The following is a 17,821-nucleotide window of genomic DNA, read 5'->3' as shown; positions in this document are numbered from 1 at the left end:
CTAGAACCGATTGATGGATCGTCGTGATTTTTGGCATGTAGGTAGCTGAAGTGATGCTTAACATAATAATATTATAATTATGAATATATTAATGTAATTTGCATAATTAATGAGGAAATTCTATAAATCAGCTGCATTTCATGATAGGACTATTCAAGCTTGTGACATATGTAATTAAGAACGGCAGAAATACAGGCAGATATCGATTATGCAAATGAAGACTTAATTTGCATAATTAATGAGAAAATGTAATATTTACATAGTGGTAACTGCCTGGAATTTCATACTTGGGATATTTGATAGTTATGTGAAGGTGAACATAATTAAACTTATTCAAATAAGGACCTCATTTGCATAATTTATGAGGAAGTGCTATAATGGCATTCTTGATAAGATAAGACTGTCTTCTGGTAATGATCAACAGATATAATTGATGCAAATATAGGATCCTATTTGCACAATCAGGGGGATTAATCTATAATTTCTTACTCATAAAGGCTAACATCATTTGGCGAAGGTATGAGATCGTGGAACTATAGTTTCAGTTGCGTTTATCTGTCCGTCCGTCTGTTGGTCAACAAGATAACTCAAGAACGCCTGGATGGATTGGTTTCATACTTGGTGTGTTGGTAGGGTGTGACGAAAACTGGAAATGATTAGATTTTGGTCCCCCTAGTGGCTTCCCTTGGTACTGCAGCGCAACTTCCGGTTTTGATATCTCGCGATCTGGACATGCTAGGGTCATGAAGTTTTGATGGAAGGTAGCTCTCGTGCTTGGGAAGAAGTCATATGAGTTTGGGCCCCCTAGCGGCTTGTTCTGGAACTGCAGGGTACTTTCTGGCGAAATGTTTAAAAGCCAATAAGTCCAGACAGGAACAACATATTTTCATTATTTTTGGTGTGTAGGTAGCTGAGAGAGAGATGTACATAATTAAATGCAAATTATGCAAATGAGGACTTAATTGCATAATTAATGAGGAAATTCTATAATTACAGTGTTTTACATTATACTACTTACATACATGTAATGTATGTAACCTATGGCAGGCGGAACTTCAACAGATACTAATTATGCAAATGATGACCTAATTTGCATAATTAATGTGAAAATTCTATGATTTCGTAATGGTGAATGATGAGAATGTCATACTTGGGACATCTGTAAGTTAATCAAAAGTTAACATACATCACGATGCATATATCATGTTAATGCAGAGGTCATTTGCACAATCAAAGAAGAAATTTACATTTGCATATCAAGATCATATTTCATGGAGGTATGAGATCTCGGAATTCTAGTTGGTCATAATTTTGAAGAGCTATTTGTAGTACATGCCATTGTACATGTATGCTGAAAGTTTGGTTGGCTTATGGCTGAATACAAATTGTCTAAAGAAGCAACATTTATGAATGCATGATTCATGTGTAGTATGTAGATTTTTAGTAAAGATCTTTTGTTGAATAATTAATTATGTACAGTACATGTACATCTCATGTTTGCATGTTGTTGCATTTTCGGAGTTCAGTTTTGCAACTATTATAATTGCCCTGTGAATTAAATCAGGAAGAAAATGTATGCATATTAAGAGATGTGATATCTATTATTGCCTATTAAAGATTTGATAGTTTGATTTGATGTTTTGATACATTATATTGACATGATGCATGTATGATTATTTTGACTTATGTATTGATGTGATATCTTACTCATGTTTACTTTTCAAAGCACTTGTCTTTTCTTGTATATCTGCATGTAATAACTGATATATTTCCTTGACAAATTTGTGTGACATAGGTTGCTTTCTGACTACTCGTCATACCTTTGTAGATTTTAATGTGCACATTACTTGTATAAGTATAACTAATAGTAAAGCCTTTCTTAGAAACAATTTGATAATGTCCTTTTTCCTCTCTATAGATTTATTCTACAGTAACTGGATTTTCTTCTCCTGGGCTGCAGTAAGGTGTTTTCTGGTGGTTTTGTTCTTACTTCATAGCCTTTTCCCCTTGTACCTGTATATCTCATGTTGCTTCAAAGAAATCCATGTAAAAGGTCTTATTAAAGGGGCAGGCACAGCTGCAGTCTTTACAGTTTGTAACTATTATAGAAATATGATGATTGTACAATTTCATACCCCTTGCAATCAATGATTTGCAGACCATAAAAGAAAAGTTTAGAAGAATCCGGCTTTTTTTTCTCAGAAGATCACCTCATTAAAGCATGATGTTATGAATCATATTAAACTAATTCAAAGCGATTAACAATATTTAACAACTTCACAAAGTAATGTTCTCCCTGCCCCATCATTCATTCATCCATCCATCCATTCATTTGTTCATTCACCCATCAATCCATCCATTCATTCATTCATTCATTAAACAGGCAAGAGAATTTTTCATCATTCATTCACTCATTCAATCAATAAGCAAGCAGCCTTTTTCAGTAGTGACGACAACTCTCAGACTTTTGCTGGCTCGCTTGGCACTGCTTCTTTTTTGCACTGGTCAATCTGATATAAGTTATATAAGCTTTTAAAGTATACAATGTATCAATCTTATGCATGCCTAGGCATATTATACAGTTAACAAAATTAATATAAAAATGCATGTGCATGTTAACTTGGTGGCGGTGTCTCCCTATTTTCAGGGATGGTATTGGCGAGGTGTATAACTGTCCAGAGATGGGAGAGAACTATTGCCGCTGGACATACACTGATTCTGGTGGCAAATCACCTGTATACGGTGTATTACACTATATGACCCTCACAGCCACTAATGCACTTGGCAGTGCTTCAGTTTTGCATGAGGTTGACCCAGAGAACCAAGGTATATTACAACATAGTACATACATTGGTGTGTGCTTCAAACTGTGACTGACTGCAGCTATGTTGGGCGGGTGCATGTTAACTTGGAGCCGGTGTCTCACTATCTTGCAGTGATGGTTCTGGCAAGGAGTATTACTGTCCAGAGATGGGAGAAAACTATTGTCACTTTCCTGATGGGACGTACTATGGTGTTATTCACTATATGAATCTCACAGCTACTAATGTGCTTGGCACCGTCTCAGTTTTGCATTCGGTTGACCCACATGACCAAGGTAATGCTATCTACAAGTATATGATGGAGCTACTAAGCTCCAACATCAATTTTTCCGTACAGTCTACTAAAAAAAATCTGATCTGTTAGATTGAATAATGTGTTGAATGTTGCTTTTTAGGACTTTTGCTGTACAAGGAATTATTGACATTTGCACAATTTTCCTGCAAGGCATTACAAAATTATCAGCAGCAGAGATATACATGTAACTACAGGAATGAAAGGAACTGGACAAAATTAAACGTTTCCCAGAAGATGGCAGAAACTGAGTCTGAAAACAGCACAACTCTTGTACATAAATGATGGAGAGGAGAAGTCAACAGGAAGGACTCAGTTGTTAACACAATTTCATTACAAATGTCTTTCCCCAGAAACTATTCTATATCAGCTCAATGCTGTTTTCTTCTGCAGCACTTTCTCACAGCACCCCTGCTGAACTAGTGTACATGTCCATAGTGTTGCTTCTCATCATGTAGCATAGACTGTACCACCTGTCAAATAGGGGTGCTCAGTACTACGCCAATGAGCACTGGTCACTTTGAATTTGGATAGACACTGGGAATGTGAAATGCCATTGATGATGAAGTATAGAATCTAAACATTATAGAGAAAGCTCTCTTCGTATTATAAACTTTGTTTCTGTCACAGATTTTGTTGTTAAAGATATATTTACTTTACATAGCTAGGGAGGATGGGCCAGCTACTGGCCTAGGTACATGTAGTAGGAATGTTAGATTTCCTTCAGCATCTTTCAAATTTAATGTGACCAGTGTTTGCACAATTCATCAATAACTACTGACAGTTACATTCAATTCCTCATCCATACTGTACATATACAATCATGTTTTTCCTAAGTTTGCACCATTTCCCAACTCTCCTGTTTGTTATTGTGTTGTAGTGATGGTAGTGGTCAACAGTACGTATGCCCTGACCTGAAGGTGTCGGAAGATTCTGTAGCTTGCCACTGGGGGTACACCAGTGCTGGGCTTGAACATAGGTTTATCCTGACAGCTGAAAATGCCCTGGGTTCGAAGCAGACCTGGCCACCGACTTACATCAATCCTGGCCATTTTGGTAAAAAATGAAAAGAAAAAAAAATCTTTCAAAAGACCAATATTGCAATGATCTCCTCAAAAAGGAAATGTGCATGCATTTTGAAATCCGTATGACAATAAAAGCCCTCTAATTCTTGACATCAAAAGAAACAATCAGTCATGTCAATTCTTTTACATTCAATCACCAAAATGAGTAACGGTTGAACATCTTGATTTTCCGAACGTGGAATTCAGATCTTTGTCTCTGTTTTGTTTGTTGTTTACAGTTGTACCTACATTGTAGTTTCCATTGTCTTTGATGTTTGTCCCATTTCGTGTCCTCCAGACTTTGTGCTCTTTTCTTTTCTTTGGTTTTGTCAATGTGACACGAGATGCATCCATGGTGTTATTCACCCCCCCCCCACTCAAAAAAAGCACACATCAACAAATCACATTGCTGCTTTTTTGAAAATCAATTTATGAATCGCTTGAGGCTGTGAACATGTAGGACGTCATGGGTTCCATTCCTGGCTGGATGCGGTTTTTCCTTGCTCCATCCAGGTCTAAATGGGAAACTGACTTTGGTTGGGGAGGTACATTTTTTTAAAAGGGGGTGGGAGAAGAAGGATGGGCCCTGTCTCCCAATACTCAATGTCCATGACAGTGAATTAATACGCCCACTGCCCCTACAAATGTATCATACCAATAAAATCTAAGATTTTCTACCTACAGTGTACGTGTAGTATACATGTAGGGGCTACAGTTACCAGTACCCAAAGTTCCAAATGAGATATATGTATATTGTAGTCTAGAATCTTGTTAACAACACTATATTTTCAGCACTTTAAAGTCTTTGATACTTACTGTTCTCATGTATTCATTACACTGATCTCCATTAACCTTACAGGCAGCTGTAACAGATTTTTTGGTCCTATCAACAGATTTCTTCCAATTCTTTCATTGGCTTTCCATATGCATGGGGAATAAGGTTAATATGCTGTAGAATGGGCAAATGCATTAGAATAATTTCGTATGCACACATTTTACAATATACTAAGTCATTTGAGTGTGTCATGGTCCCGAGACAAGAACAGCATTTTTTCAGCATTTTACACAAAGAATGCAGAGATGGCCTACGAAATTTAGTAAGGAGATATGAAGGGTTCCCGTATTATTCTGACAGTCCAACTCTTCAATCCAGTTTTATGATCTTGTACACTCTCTTCTAGCTACTTTTGACAAATTTCCAAGCAGGCGTTGGGAGGAAAGATAGTCACAATTTCCTAACTGTCCATTGATTTTGCGTCCAACATCTGCTCGGAGATTTAACTTTTGACCACTTTTTCCATGGCCCCACAGTGTAGATAAAGAGTTCCGAACTGTGAACCAATGTGAGCTTACATCAACGAGTGGCGAAACAGTGGCTTTCTTCTGCACCGACACAACAGCTGCCGACCTTTTACACAAATTTGTCATGACAGCCGAAAATGACCTGGGCACTGTAACGTCCGACCCTGTAATCCTTGATCCAGGACATTATGGTATCACACTTCAGTTTGTGTGGAGGTGGCCATGGCAAGAGCAGCAGACATATATGGCCACTAGAGTGCATTTTTTTTTCTTCTAACAGATTCAGTTCAGTAACTAATTCCTCTGTGTGTCTTCTTCTCCCATGCACACCTACCTCCTTCCCTCTTCTTTAGCGTGCAACATCCTGAGGTCCATATATGTCCCAATCTTTCGACCGAAGAGGACCAAATAATTTGTCGTTGGGGAACTACAAATTCGGGAAACCAACACATGTTCGAGATGAGTGCGTGGAACGCACTAGGCAGCTCAACATCATCTCTTACTGTTGATCCGGGGCACTATGGTACTATACGGTTTTTGCACAGTTTACAGGTGGCAGTAGGTGATACATTGTAGTAAATAGTTTTTGTTATTGCAGCTTTTATGGGGTGGAGCATAAAGTAGCTTTTTGTAGTTTGTAGAATCTGATTATGACCCTCTTACCTCTCCTTTCCTCCTGCTCCTTCCCTGTACCCGTGTAGAGGGGCAAAACAAGTCACGGTGTGTCCAGACTTGCGGGTTAGACAAAACAAGTTGATCTGCCATTGGACGCTACGCACTGCGTATCGGGTCGTACACATAATAGTTGTGACGGCTAAAAATGACCTGGGCAAGGCTACATCAGTACCCAAGTTGATCTACCCCAATGATTATGGTACAAGATTTGATGCCTTAGTCGTTAGTCGATGCCTTAGTCGTTGCATGGACCACTGAGGTCTTCACTCATTTCACAGTCATCTGCTAACAAACCAAAGCACACCTGTGAATGTATTACTAACATTGGCATCCACCCGCTCCAAATCGGATTAACACCTCATCGCACCTTTGGAACATGCACTACAATTTCATTGAATTTCGAAAGGTTTGATTTAAGGGGAAGAGTTTACGCATGGAGTCACATCAAACAATGCATCCACTGCATGCTCCCTAGCTTGCTCCTTGTCCTGACGTATTGTAATCTAAGATGTTTTGTGTCTTGTGCTTTCTATACTGACCTTGTACACATCCTAATGTTACCCGTTTGTCTGTTTCCTTGAAACTGCCTCGTCGTGGCTCTTCTAATGTTGCCAACCTTACGTGCACAATGTGTACGACGCAATCAATAATGTGTGGACGACTTTCTTTGTATTCTGGATAACAACTTTTTGCATGTTTTGAAAATTGTATTAAATTTTGTAATCATCAGTTTATTTTGATTGTCTATTGGCTGCGAGGCTGCATAAACTTAATTTCATAGATGGCATTCTCAAAAGATGAGAAAGTTTGGCCAGTGTTCTAACGTCAAAATACTCACACTTTCAAAGGATTTCACAACAATTTTGATATATTCTCTCAAGTTGCTATGATTATTAGTTTTGATATAGTTTTTGAAAAGGGAGGTCAACAAAGCTTGTTGTTCCACACATAATTGACGATGAAACCAACTTAAAAACCCAACCTCGCACGCTCCTTCTGACTCATCACTGAAAGCTCCACTTTTGTTTTTACTGACGATTGCCTAATTTGTTAGCGATAGATTGGTGTGTAATTGCTAATGAGAATGAAAGAAATAATATGAACATTTTAGTTGTTGATTGCACTTTTTGCAATTGCTATCTTGATTTTGTTGCTAATTTGCTAACAATTACTAAGTCTTGTGTGATAAGCATTACATGTATTGATTTGTTTATATTAAATGTCTTATGTCTATCAAATATGCATGAATATCATAGAAACATACCTAAGTTCTGTAAATAGTGTAGTTGTGTTTGGTAAAAAAATTCCTTTGAAATTCACAATCTGAAATAAAAAATGTCTTTGAATTGTTATTGTACATTATGTACATCAAAATTTTCTTCAGTTTACAGATTTAGGTGGTTAAATCATCTCATTGACAATATTATAATAAATATCCTTGAACTGGAATCTTTAATTAATTTTTTTTCATTCAGACATTGACTAAAGACAGTTGTCAAACTATTTAAGTTTTATTTTTATTTTATTTGTTTGACTGACAAAAGCTTCAGTTTGATAAAATTTTGGATTTTCTGTAGAATCTGATGATATTTACATGCATTTAATAAGGAATCTTGTTAGAAAAATGACATCATTTGCTGGTATTTTAAGTTATTTAGAATCAACAAAATAGCTTTGCACTAAAATCTTGTTCCTCTGAATTGTAGTGAAACCTGCGATTGTAAAGAATGTGAGAACCTCCAATGTTGGGGAAAGTGAGCTCACTGTCAGCTGGCAGTACCCAGACGGTCTGGATGATTCATATTTCGACTTGTCCTTCCAAGTGAGGTACTGGTCAGAATGGGACCAAAGCTACAAGGTACACATCAGTATTTAATTTATCATTCATGTCTTTATATACAAAATAAATACATGTACAAATGTACTAACTATGGTAAAAACTAAGCCGGTATAATTCCACCAGAAAGTAATTCTGTGATGTTTCGGAATGAACAACTTAGTGAAAACATGTAGCATTGTCAGATAAAAGAAGGTGAGATAATCTCCAAACAGATTCTGTGGGGTGGTGTCATACAATGGATACAGGTGGACAATGTACATGTAGACTCCCATTGCTCCACAGAATCTGCTTGGAGATGACATGAGATACAAATGAGTTGGTAGATGATAACCAGTAATGTCTTAACTTCTCTAGGAGAGGAATGCTAGCATGGAAACCTTCCTGGAACTGCGAGATTTGAACCCCTACACAGAGTACACTATCTGTGTGCGTTCCCATCCCCTGGCTAAGGATTATAGTGCAGAGCCACCCACTTTAGTTTTCAAAGGCTATTGGAGCGACTGTGCTTCCAACATCACCGTGAGGACCCAGCCAGCAGGTGACATGTTGTTGTTGTTTTTAGTTTTGATTATTGAAGTTTGAATGTAGAACTTAATACTCCAGAAAGAATTTTAAAAATTGTTATATTTTGCAATTATGAATACCCAAAATGTAGACCCCAAAAAATAGATTTAAATGGTTTTTACTTCTTTTTTTTTCATAAATGTTAAACCTAATTGGTCCATGCAGTATTGATCGAAAATTGTAAGATTGTTCATTCTGCATTTTGCATCTAATTAAATTGATTTGTGATGGCCCATGAATTGTAACACACAGCAATACAGTGTGTCTTGCAGTAGTATACAGCTGTGTGTTACAGCAATGCAGCTGTATGTTACAGCAATGTAGCTGTGTGTTACAGCAATACAGCTGTCTGTTACAGATTTAGCGTCTTGTAAGTATGGTAACACTACAAAATGATGTATAATGTTTGTTCCTATACATGTAGCTCCCTCTGGACAAGTTGAGGCCTGGCTGCTCGTAACAAAGGAAAGCACGGACCAAAGAACTGTCAAGGTCTTGTGGAAGGTGAGGAAGTGCTTAAAGTTAGACTTAGAGAGCCTTCAACTTTGACACATTATCCATATTGTACATTTTGTACATGTGCAGTTGGAACCATGAACCAGCTTATAGTTCATGGTTCATGAACAGGCAGGTACGGCAGGTTCATGAACTATAGCTTAAACTGCTGGAGAAAGTGCAACACAGGGCAACGAGAATGGTACCTAAGCTACAGGAGCTTCCGTATTGCTCTAGGCTGGAAGAGTTGAAGCTGCCATCGCTTAAGTACAGAAGGGAAAGAGGGGATATGATCCAAGTATACAAAATTATGATGGCACATGAGCGGATCAACCCTGAAAATTTCTTTCAAACCAGGCAGTGCGAGAAAACCAGAGGGCATAGTTTGAAGCTAAAGGTGCCAATTGCCAAAACAACACTGAGACACCAGTCCTTTGCAGTAAGGACTGTACAACCTTGGAACTCCTTACCTAGTACAGTTGTGAAGGCTGAAAGCATTAACAGTTTTAAGACGAGACTGGATGACTGTTGGAGCAAGAGAAAATACCTAGAGTGAGGAGAGTGTGACTACAGGCTGATAGCCTTCTACACTGAGGGTTTCTCAAGGTATTCTCAAGTTATACAATGTAGGATGCAGCCTTCCTGCACAATACAGAAATGAGTGTAGGTGGAACTGTTCTAAAGGATGAACTTTTTCTTTCACCCAGCCTTTACCGCCTTGGGACCGCCACAGTGAGGGAGTCGACTACGTTGTCACTTATGAGCCACGGTCAGAGGGTGGAAGCATCGTACAATCTGAGCGAAGGACTTTCGTTTTCAACAACCAGACTACGGACAGTGGGGAGACGTTGCCAAGTGCATTATTCCAGGACGAGAGAACGTACGAGATCCTTATTTCAGCCAACAACAGTATTGGAAGGACTTCTGATACACAGATGACTGTACCAAAGTACCAAGACAGTAAGTCCTTTTTTTTACACTACTGGAAAGAAATCCATGAATGTTTTAATGTCTTCTTCTACAAATTCCATTAATTTTGTAACTTACAAAAGTCCTGTTGTGCCACAACAATTTGATTTGTTGGTGTGGTTCTCATGATCAGATTTTTTTCAGAAAAAATGTGAAGCGATGGGGAGTAAATTAAAAAATTAAAACAGACCAGGGCATCGTATGATTGCCCCAAATGTTACAATTGGAGCCAGGAAGTTAACATACCAGGGTGGTTTGTAATTCAGACAATGAATTTTGAGCCTGCATTGTTAGGTGGAAAAAGTGTAACAACTAGGAAGACAAGGATTTTTCTCAACTATTGGGACCAAAAGATGAGCATTTTTGAGTCGATTCAAAACCTGAATACTTTAATTTCTTTTGCAAATCAGAAAAATTGTAGCGGCCGAATCCGAGAACCAATTGATTGAATTTGTGTGACCAAAGGAACAACATCTAACAATCATGAAAGCTATAGTGCTTATATGTAGTTTGCTCCACCTTGTCTTACTAATCCTGTCGTATCTTCCCACACAGCTCCTACTGCCCCGACGGACCTGAGCTCTGAGGTCATTGACGACGACACCGTCCAGTTGTCATGGCAACCTGTGTCCGCGACCCGAAGCGACCCGACGCGATCGAACGGCTACATCGTCTTCTGGCGGGAATGGGTGGAGGTCCTCAGTTTGTACCAGTGGGTGGAGAAAGGCTGGGCTCACGTTGACAGCTCGCAGCGGACGTTTGACGTCAGAGGTCTAAGCGTCACCAAACCCACCAGGTTCAAGTTTGGTGTGCTGGCTAAAACAGCGGGCGGATTCGGCACACCGGTGTACGTCGACAATTACACAAGAATAGATGGTGAGTGGGATAGATGTGACAGAATTACTAGTAATAGATCAGTTCACACCTCTGGATGATGCAAAAACTACATATAAAACGGGTTTACTTTATTTTTACCAACATCTGAATGCATGCTAGATATCGAATATATGCACCTACATGTACATGTTTCATGTATGTTTTTGGACGCTTATAATTACTTACGTTCACTGATGGTGCCACTGGAGCTGAGCCAATAGTATGTCGTGTTTTAGTGAAGACAACAGTATGGAAAAGTTTTTTTCCATAAAACATTTCATGATGCATGATTTGATTGTCAGTGAATGCTTTCATGGCTTCATAATATTATCATTTTTTCTTATATAATTGCTTTACAAAGACAAAACAGTTATTTCTTGATTGACAGTGTGCTAATGTCTTTGCACCACCTAAGAAATGGTACTCACCCTCCCCTTACTTGATAGTACCACAAGGATCCGTGGAGGATGTGGAGGTGAACCCTGCAGGCCCCAACAGCCTGACTGTAACATGGAAGCCCCACGCTCTTCAGTGGCGAAATGGCCTCCTGCAAGGCTACAGGATCCACTACTGCCAGGTGGCCAGCTGTGATGGTGGGTACTTCTTGTATTTTCTTTACTTTGTCTTCTGACAGAGGGAGCAGTCACTGTGGTTTCTCTTAGTATTATCAGCCAGAGGGATGAATGTAGTGAGTTACATGTACCTATCTGACTGTCTCGTTTCCACGACTCGTTTCTAGTGTGTTTCCTATATGTAGTTCTCCTGGTCCTTTTAGAGTTTGTGACCAAACACCATATTTCTTCAATTTCAGGCCAAGAACTTCAAGGCCTTAAAATTTTCTTAGAAGGATAAAAGTAGGCAAAAGCTCAGGAGAACACCTTGAGAAAAAGAAAAAAAGAATAATATTGTAGTAACTTTTTTTGGCAAATTGACTTCATTATCTCTATAATAAGTAAACCATAATCATTTTATTCCTTTTAACAGATGTAAACCAGTGCTCAGACATAGGAGAGGTCAATGCCCTGGGGGAAGATACCATTTCCCACCAGCTGGGGGGGTTGCAGCCCTTCACCTCGTACCGTGTCCAAGTACAAGCATTTAACACTGAGGGTAGCAGTGATCTGAGTGATCCAGCATGTATACAAACTGAGGAATCAGGTAAGATGGGTCCACATTTTCATTACCAGTATATGGATGACACCTGCATGTGTTTTAATTTTGTCTTGAAATAAAAAATAAAAACAAAATGTTGCTTTTTTGTGAATGGGCTACAATATATTACAATACTAATCTTCCATCCTGGCGTTTTTGCAAATAAAGCCCTAAATTGATGACATTTTTCATGTAGCTAGTAGCTGTGCAGTGTGGCTTTAGTACTATATATAGTTTGCATTTTCACCACCTTACCCCTACTCTTTTTAATAAGTGTGTTGGGTCCTGTTACGTACAGAGGTTTGAGGTTTGAGGCTTGCACCTCAAGACAATGTCTCCCATACTCGGGAGCTTTACCTCAACTACCCTGCCAGCTTACTCCAACTGTTGCAGTGCTGTTGAATAATGTGAATATTCCTCTCTTTGCAGCTCCTTTGGACGCTCCCACCAACTTGACCTTTGTCATCATGGAACCTAATGTGGTCACCCTCGACTGGATCCCTCCTGCCACCCCAAATGGAGTCATCACACGTTACATTGCCGAGATCAACAGCACTCAAAATCCAACAGATCCAGAGATAAGAGATCTTGGTGTCAACATGCCCGTCAACATACCCGTCCATGGCGTCACGAGCTACAATATCAGTGTCAAGGCCTGCACAGTGGAGTGTGGGCCTCTTAGTGAACCAATCAGCTTCAAGACACCCATTGGAGGTGAGTTCCAGTAGCTGTCTATCATTGTATGTGTTTGTACATGTATGTCTGCCAAAAAGGTTTTGTGTTAGTCAGCAGTATTCATTGGTTGGGTGATCTGTTTGTGAACACTAACTGTGGACAATAATTCTTAATGAGTCAAATTTTATTTTGTGTACAGTGGAATATTTAATATGATGAAAATTAATAAATGCTCGACAGTACAGAAAAATGTACTGCTTTGTTGCAGGCAAAGTTAGAATGTACTACACCCTAACAGCCTTTTTATATGCAAGCAAACTTGTCATGTCCTTTAAATGAACTTTAGAAAATGTAGACACAGTAGCCAGAATCCTAAAACACTTTATGGTACATGTACCACAAAAAGTGGTCACAGACTGAGTCCAGGTTTTCCTTTCACAGAGGTTTTCACGAGACTAGTGCAGATTTGACTGTATCTCCAGTTACTAGCTAGCATTGTTTTGAATCCCTTAAGTGGTTTTAAATATAACGATGTATCATAGTTTTGAAAGATTTTGATTTTTCTGTTTCCAGCCCCTGGTGCTCCTGGTCCACCTATAAAGAGTCAGGCGCCTTCAGGCGACTCGTCAATCGTACTGAAGCTGTCTGCCCCAGATGATACCAACGGTCCCATACACCATTACATCGTCTTCTACCAACCTCAAAACAGCACCGCCATGGCTCTGAACACCACGGTGTCTGCACAAAAAGACCCTCTGGAGGTGATGGTTGATGTTGGAAACTGCGAGGGGCCTGTGACGTATAACTTCTGGGTACGGGCAGTCAACATTGACACAAATGGGAAGATGCTGCCCGGAGAAAAGAGCGATGTGTTAGAGCAGGAGATGTGTGGTAAGAATCACTGGTCTTTTGAAGAGTTTTTCTTAGGGCACAAGACTTCAAATCTGCATCTACTCTCACCTCTCGAATAAAAGTACCCCCTGGAATAAAAGTACCCCCCAGACAAATCTTCAAAATGTAATAAAAGTACCCCCTGGAATAAAAGTACCCCCCGGGAAATTTAAAAAATTGACATGTAAGCAACGTCTATGCTCCAAAAATGTGTTCTCATGGCGTATATATGTGTGCGTCTATATGACCTTGTCACTTTCAACTATTGACAGGTCCTGAATAAACATACCCCCTTGAATATGATTCCCCCAACAAATCTTCAAAACCTAATAAATACACCCCCAAAATAAATGTGCCCCCTGGAAAATTATCAAAGTCAACAGCCAGTATTCTTACAGGTTTTTGAGGAGTTGTAGAGTATATGCATCACTTGCAGTGTAATATACAAATGTATATATATTACACTGTCATACATCAATATGACTTCTCTGCATTCATACAATTTGTTGTTGATCATTGCATTGCATCAGCAGGGACAGTAATATGAAGTTTTGAAATAAGAGTAGATTTTTTACAGCTTGGTAACTATCAGTAAGATTTCATTTAGAGCTCATGAAGTTGAACATATGCTTAACATATGCTCTATACAAATTGTGATACTAGTTTGTAAAAGCCATGTGCAAAATAATTTATAATCATCTACAAGTATTTAATGTTAAAGCGACTTAAACATAATTATTTCTTTTTTATCTTTCCCAAATTTCCATTTATGCATTGCATATTTCTCTTTTTACCAAAGTAAATGATCAATGCTACATCCTAATCATAGTTCAAACAAATGGCAACATTGTAACACATTGCATTTCACAACAGTCTAGAGTCAAGGGTTTTATGTTACCCTGCTACGCTTTGAAGTGTTTCCAGTGAGATATGCAAATGAGTAGAGGCGGGGCTTCAAGTTTAGAACTCAGTTCTTAGAAAAAACTGAGACATTCTTTTTGAAGGGGGGACACTTTTTGCAAAATATTTCTCTGTGAAAGTTCACACATTAGACTGCAATTATACTCCTATTTTTGGTCTTTTACATGATAATTAGCTTTGCTAATTGCAAATTGCTTATGTCTATTTTTGAGAAAGAGTTTTATCTGTACTTACAAAGAATATAAATAATTGCCCCCCCCCACAAAAAGTGAGCTCTGCCGACCGTGAGAAACTACATGTTTACGTATTTCACTGCATGAGAATTGGACTTTTTCCAGCGCTAAATTTTCATATTTGTGGTAGGATTTTCGACTTTTTGAGAGTATCACATGTTGTAAGTGCTAGAATACATTGTTTTGTGGTATTATTTTAACATAGTCCCAAGAAAAAGATTGTTCTGAGCAAGGAGTTTTGAGTGAGATGTGTGTGCATGTTGCGTGAAAAATGTTGCAAATTTCGCCAATTTTTCTTTACATAACGCCCGTTATAGTTCATATTTTCGACACAGTATGTGTTCCCAAATATAATTTACAGTAAAAGGGAGGTAATATGTTCTTAGACTTGCCGTGATTTTGAAAACTTCGTAAACGTACCGTGCAAAACAGAACGTACCGGGACATTTTCAATTGCTGTCGGCTGGGCCGGGAGAAGTGGTTTTTTTTTGTCATTTTACATTCAGGACCGGAAATTTTCCCGGAACTTTTCCGATTATGAAAAAAGAAATAAACGTACCGTCTAAAATAAGAATGTACAGGGTGGATTTTGAGGCGAAAAAAAATAAACGTACCGGTACGTTTAATAGAGAGCTGAGAGTATGTCTTCAAATCTGCATCACTTGACACATACATTCAACCATAGAAAAATATCATTCAATGGACATAGATGTTTGTTCAAAGCATACACTGTCACTCACCCTGCTAATATTGTTGAACATCGATCCTTGCAAATCATACTCTTACAATTCCATATTCCTGACACCATCAAGTTCTGGGAAGATGTCACAAGGTCACAGTTAACATGGCAGCTGGACCTGGTAGCGCTTCTCGAGAAAACGTTTGAAAAGCAAACAAGTCAGAGATAATGTCATTTTGCAGTTATGGTAATCAACACGATAGATGCACTTTGCTTTTTAAAACTCTTTAAATGTATAGTTTCCAAAGTAATGATTTGCCTCAATATTTAGATGCAAATTTCTAGAATTCACCTCCAACTTTATGTATAGATCTTGCTCAGTAAATGCATTAAGAAAGACTTGTTGACACATGCATGCAAAACATTGTTATTCATTTATTCCACTCTTGTTTCTTTCTTTTACAGGTGGGGCCATTCCAGGAGGTAAATGAAATTTCATTTTTCTGCGAAAAAGTAGCCATGGTAGAATCTGGAAGCGCTGCTCAGACCAATTTTGAACAGTGTTTTAGGACAATGGCACCTGTGGCAGGAACAGAAAAAAGATTTACATAGTATGGCATGCTGCGTTAATCATGACATACGTGTATTTAGTGCCTGCATGACAATGCATTTCCATTGAAAAAGGAATTGTGAAAGGTTTCATCTACGATCATGGCCCATCCTCAGTTGACAAGAAAATTATGTATATGTTTGTGTGTATTGCATAATTGGTAAACCCCTTTAAGGCATAACGCAAAAATCAGACTGATAAGTTTGATCCACTCAATGTGTACCTGGCAAGCCCCAGGAATTCTTTGAAAAATGCCAGAAGTCGATAAGTCTGTCAAAAAGGTTAGTTTGTTGTGGGTTCTTCCATATGTGTGACTATCCTCAAACATACAATGTTCAACCTTACATCTCATCTGAAAGAATGTGGTCGTGTTGTAGTTATGTTTTCAAGGAAATGTGCAGTAGCCACGTTCCTTACTATTGTTGCCTTTTCTCCTCAGGTACTTCTGTGACAGTAACAATCATTGTCATTGTGGCAGCTTTGGTGGTGACATTGTTGTTTGTTGGATTCCTGTTCAAAACAAACAAGGACAGGTACATTTATTACGATTTTGTCCATGTTCATTGTATATTTGTTGTTCACGCATAAGAATCTTCTCTAATGTGTTTTAGAAGCTTGTCAGAGATTTGTAACAACTGTCAGTGCAGAAATACAGCTACATCATGTGTATCACTGTCTCTGGTTTTTGTTGGAGCTATTTTTCCAGCAATGATGATGATGATATTGTACTAAAGAGCAATTATGTATACATTTTAAATCACAGTGTATGGGTTAAACTAAATATACAGCTTGTAACATGTTGAAATGTGCACAGGGCTTTTACCTGTACCTGTAAAGTGACCAGTGTTAGATAGCACTGTAGTGGCTTATGACTTATGAGCCCAACAAGATGTTTTGGGATGTTTTCCAGACTGAAGAAAAAGCTCTTCCCCCACGTGCCTGGGCCAGCTCTGCCTTATTACGACGAGGTAAAGAGAGTCATTTATATAAGATAATGCGTTCTTGTGGTCAGTATCATCACCAAAATCAAGAGATTAAATCTCTTTGCCAACCAAACTTGAATAGTTGTATTTGAAGAAGGAGATTTTGTAAGCCTTGGTTGACATGGTAAGCCTTCATGGTACCACCACCTTCGGAAAAGAAAGGGCCCTGTGGAATAAACTTGTGTATGCTATTAGTATGCTGTACATACATGTCCATTATAATATAGGGAATTAGTAAACATAACTTGTGTATTAGCAGTAACACACATACATTGTGTATCATTACATAGTACAAAATGTACGTACATACAGACATGCACACACACACACACATCTTCACACACACATCTACTGTAACACACACACACACACACACACAATAAACACACCAAAACTGATCTAGCAGTGCAAAAACTTGACTGAGATGCATCATGTACATTTTTGCTTTTTTCCCCCATTGCAGATGATTGACCCCTACGATAGCACATACTCCCAGCTGAACTTCCCCACCATCAACTATAGCTACAACAACGAGAAGGAACAAGTCGACAACATTGCAGACTTCTTAAACAAAGGTTTTGAGAGGGTCCACCTGGTCCAGAATGATGCCAATATGAACTCAACTATGCCCATCTCTGACACAGTCGACAAGGTATGAGAAATAAGACATCTTTATAGGCAGTCATGGTCTCTAGTTGTTTAGGGCAGGTTCACATTTAGTTTGATTCCTGAGGAGCAGTCTCAACATGTGTAACAAGTGTACAAGAAAGTTCTGTTT

The 17,821-nt window shown here is 38.6% G+C and overlaps 1 protein-coding gene across 7 annotated transcripts in view; it reads left to right on the top strand.

Moving 5' to 3' along the window:
• The window catches only part of LOC109487790 (Down syndrome cell adhesion molecule-like protein 1 homolog), a 38,940-nt gene that overhangs the window by 18,598 nt on the left and 2,521 nt on the right, over positions 1-17,821 (top strand). For 2 of the 7 annotated variants that reach the window (XM_019791857.1, XM_019791856.1), the window contains exons 5-18: positions 5,834-6,003; positions 7,862-8,013; positions 8,350-8,533; positions 8,984-9,063; positions 9,762-10,014; positions 10,579-10,899; positions 11,346-11,492; positions 11,884-12,057; positions 12,481-12,765; positions 13,300-13,617; positions 15,916-15,933; positions 16,500-16,593; positions 16,971-17,028; positions 17,507-17,695. In XM_019791857.1, coding sequence (XP_019647416.1) covers positions 5,834-6,003; positions 7,862-8,013; positions 8,350-8,533; positions 8,984-9,063; positions 9,762-10,014; positions 10,579-10,899; positions 11,346-11,492; positions 11,884-12,057; positions 12,481-12,765; positions 13,300-13,617; positions 15,916-15,933; positions 16,500-16,593; positions 16,971-17,028; positions 17,507-17,695 — 2,443 coding nt within the window. Of the gene's footprint in view, positions 1-2,936; positions 3,098-3,994; positions 4,171-5,489; positions 5,672-5,833; positions 6,004-6,181; positions 6,355-7,861; positions 8,014-8,349; positions 8,534-8,983; positions 9,064-9,761; positions 10,015-10,578; positions 10,900-11,345; positions 11,493-11,883; positions 12,058-12,480; positions 12,766-13,299; positions 13,618-15,915; positions 15,934-16,499; positions 16,594-16,970; positions 17,029-17,506; positions 17,696-17,821 lie in introns of all 7 variants that reach the window. The other 5 variants (XM_019791853.1, XM_019791852.1, XM_019791855.1 and 2 more) reach the window with 4 other exon arrangements.

The sequence above is a fragment of the Branchiostoma belcheri genome, unplaced genomic scaffold (assembly GCF_001625305.1).
Source record: "Branchiostoma belcheri isolate BF01 breed outbred unplaced genomic scaffold, Haploidv18h27 scaffold9, whole genome shotgun sequence".
In the NCBI taxonomy this organism is placed as follows: Eukaryota; Metazoa; Chordata; class Leptocardii; order Amphioxiformes; family Branchiostomatidae; genus Branchiostoma; species Branchiostoma belcheri.
Note: the sequence above shows the minus strand (reverse complement) of the source record. Positions and strands in the feature narration are given on the sequence as shown.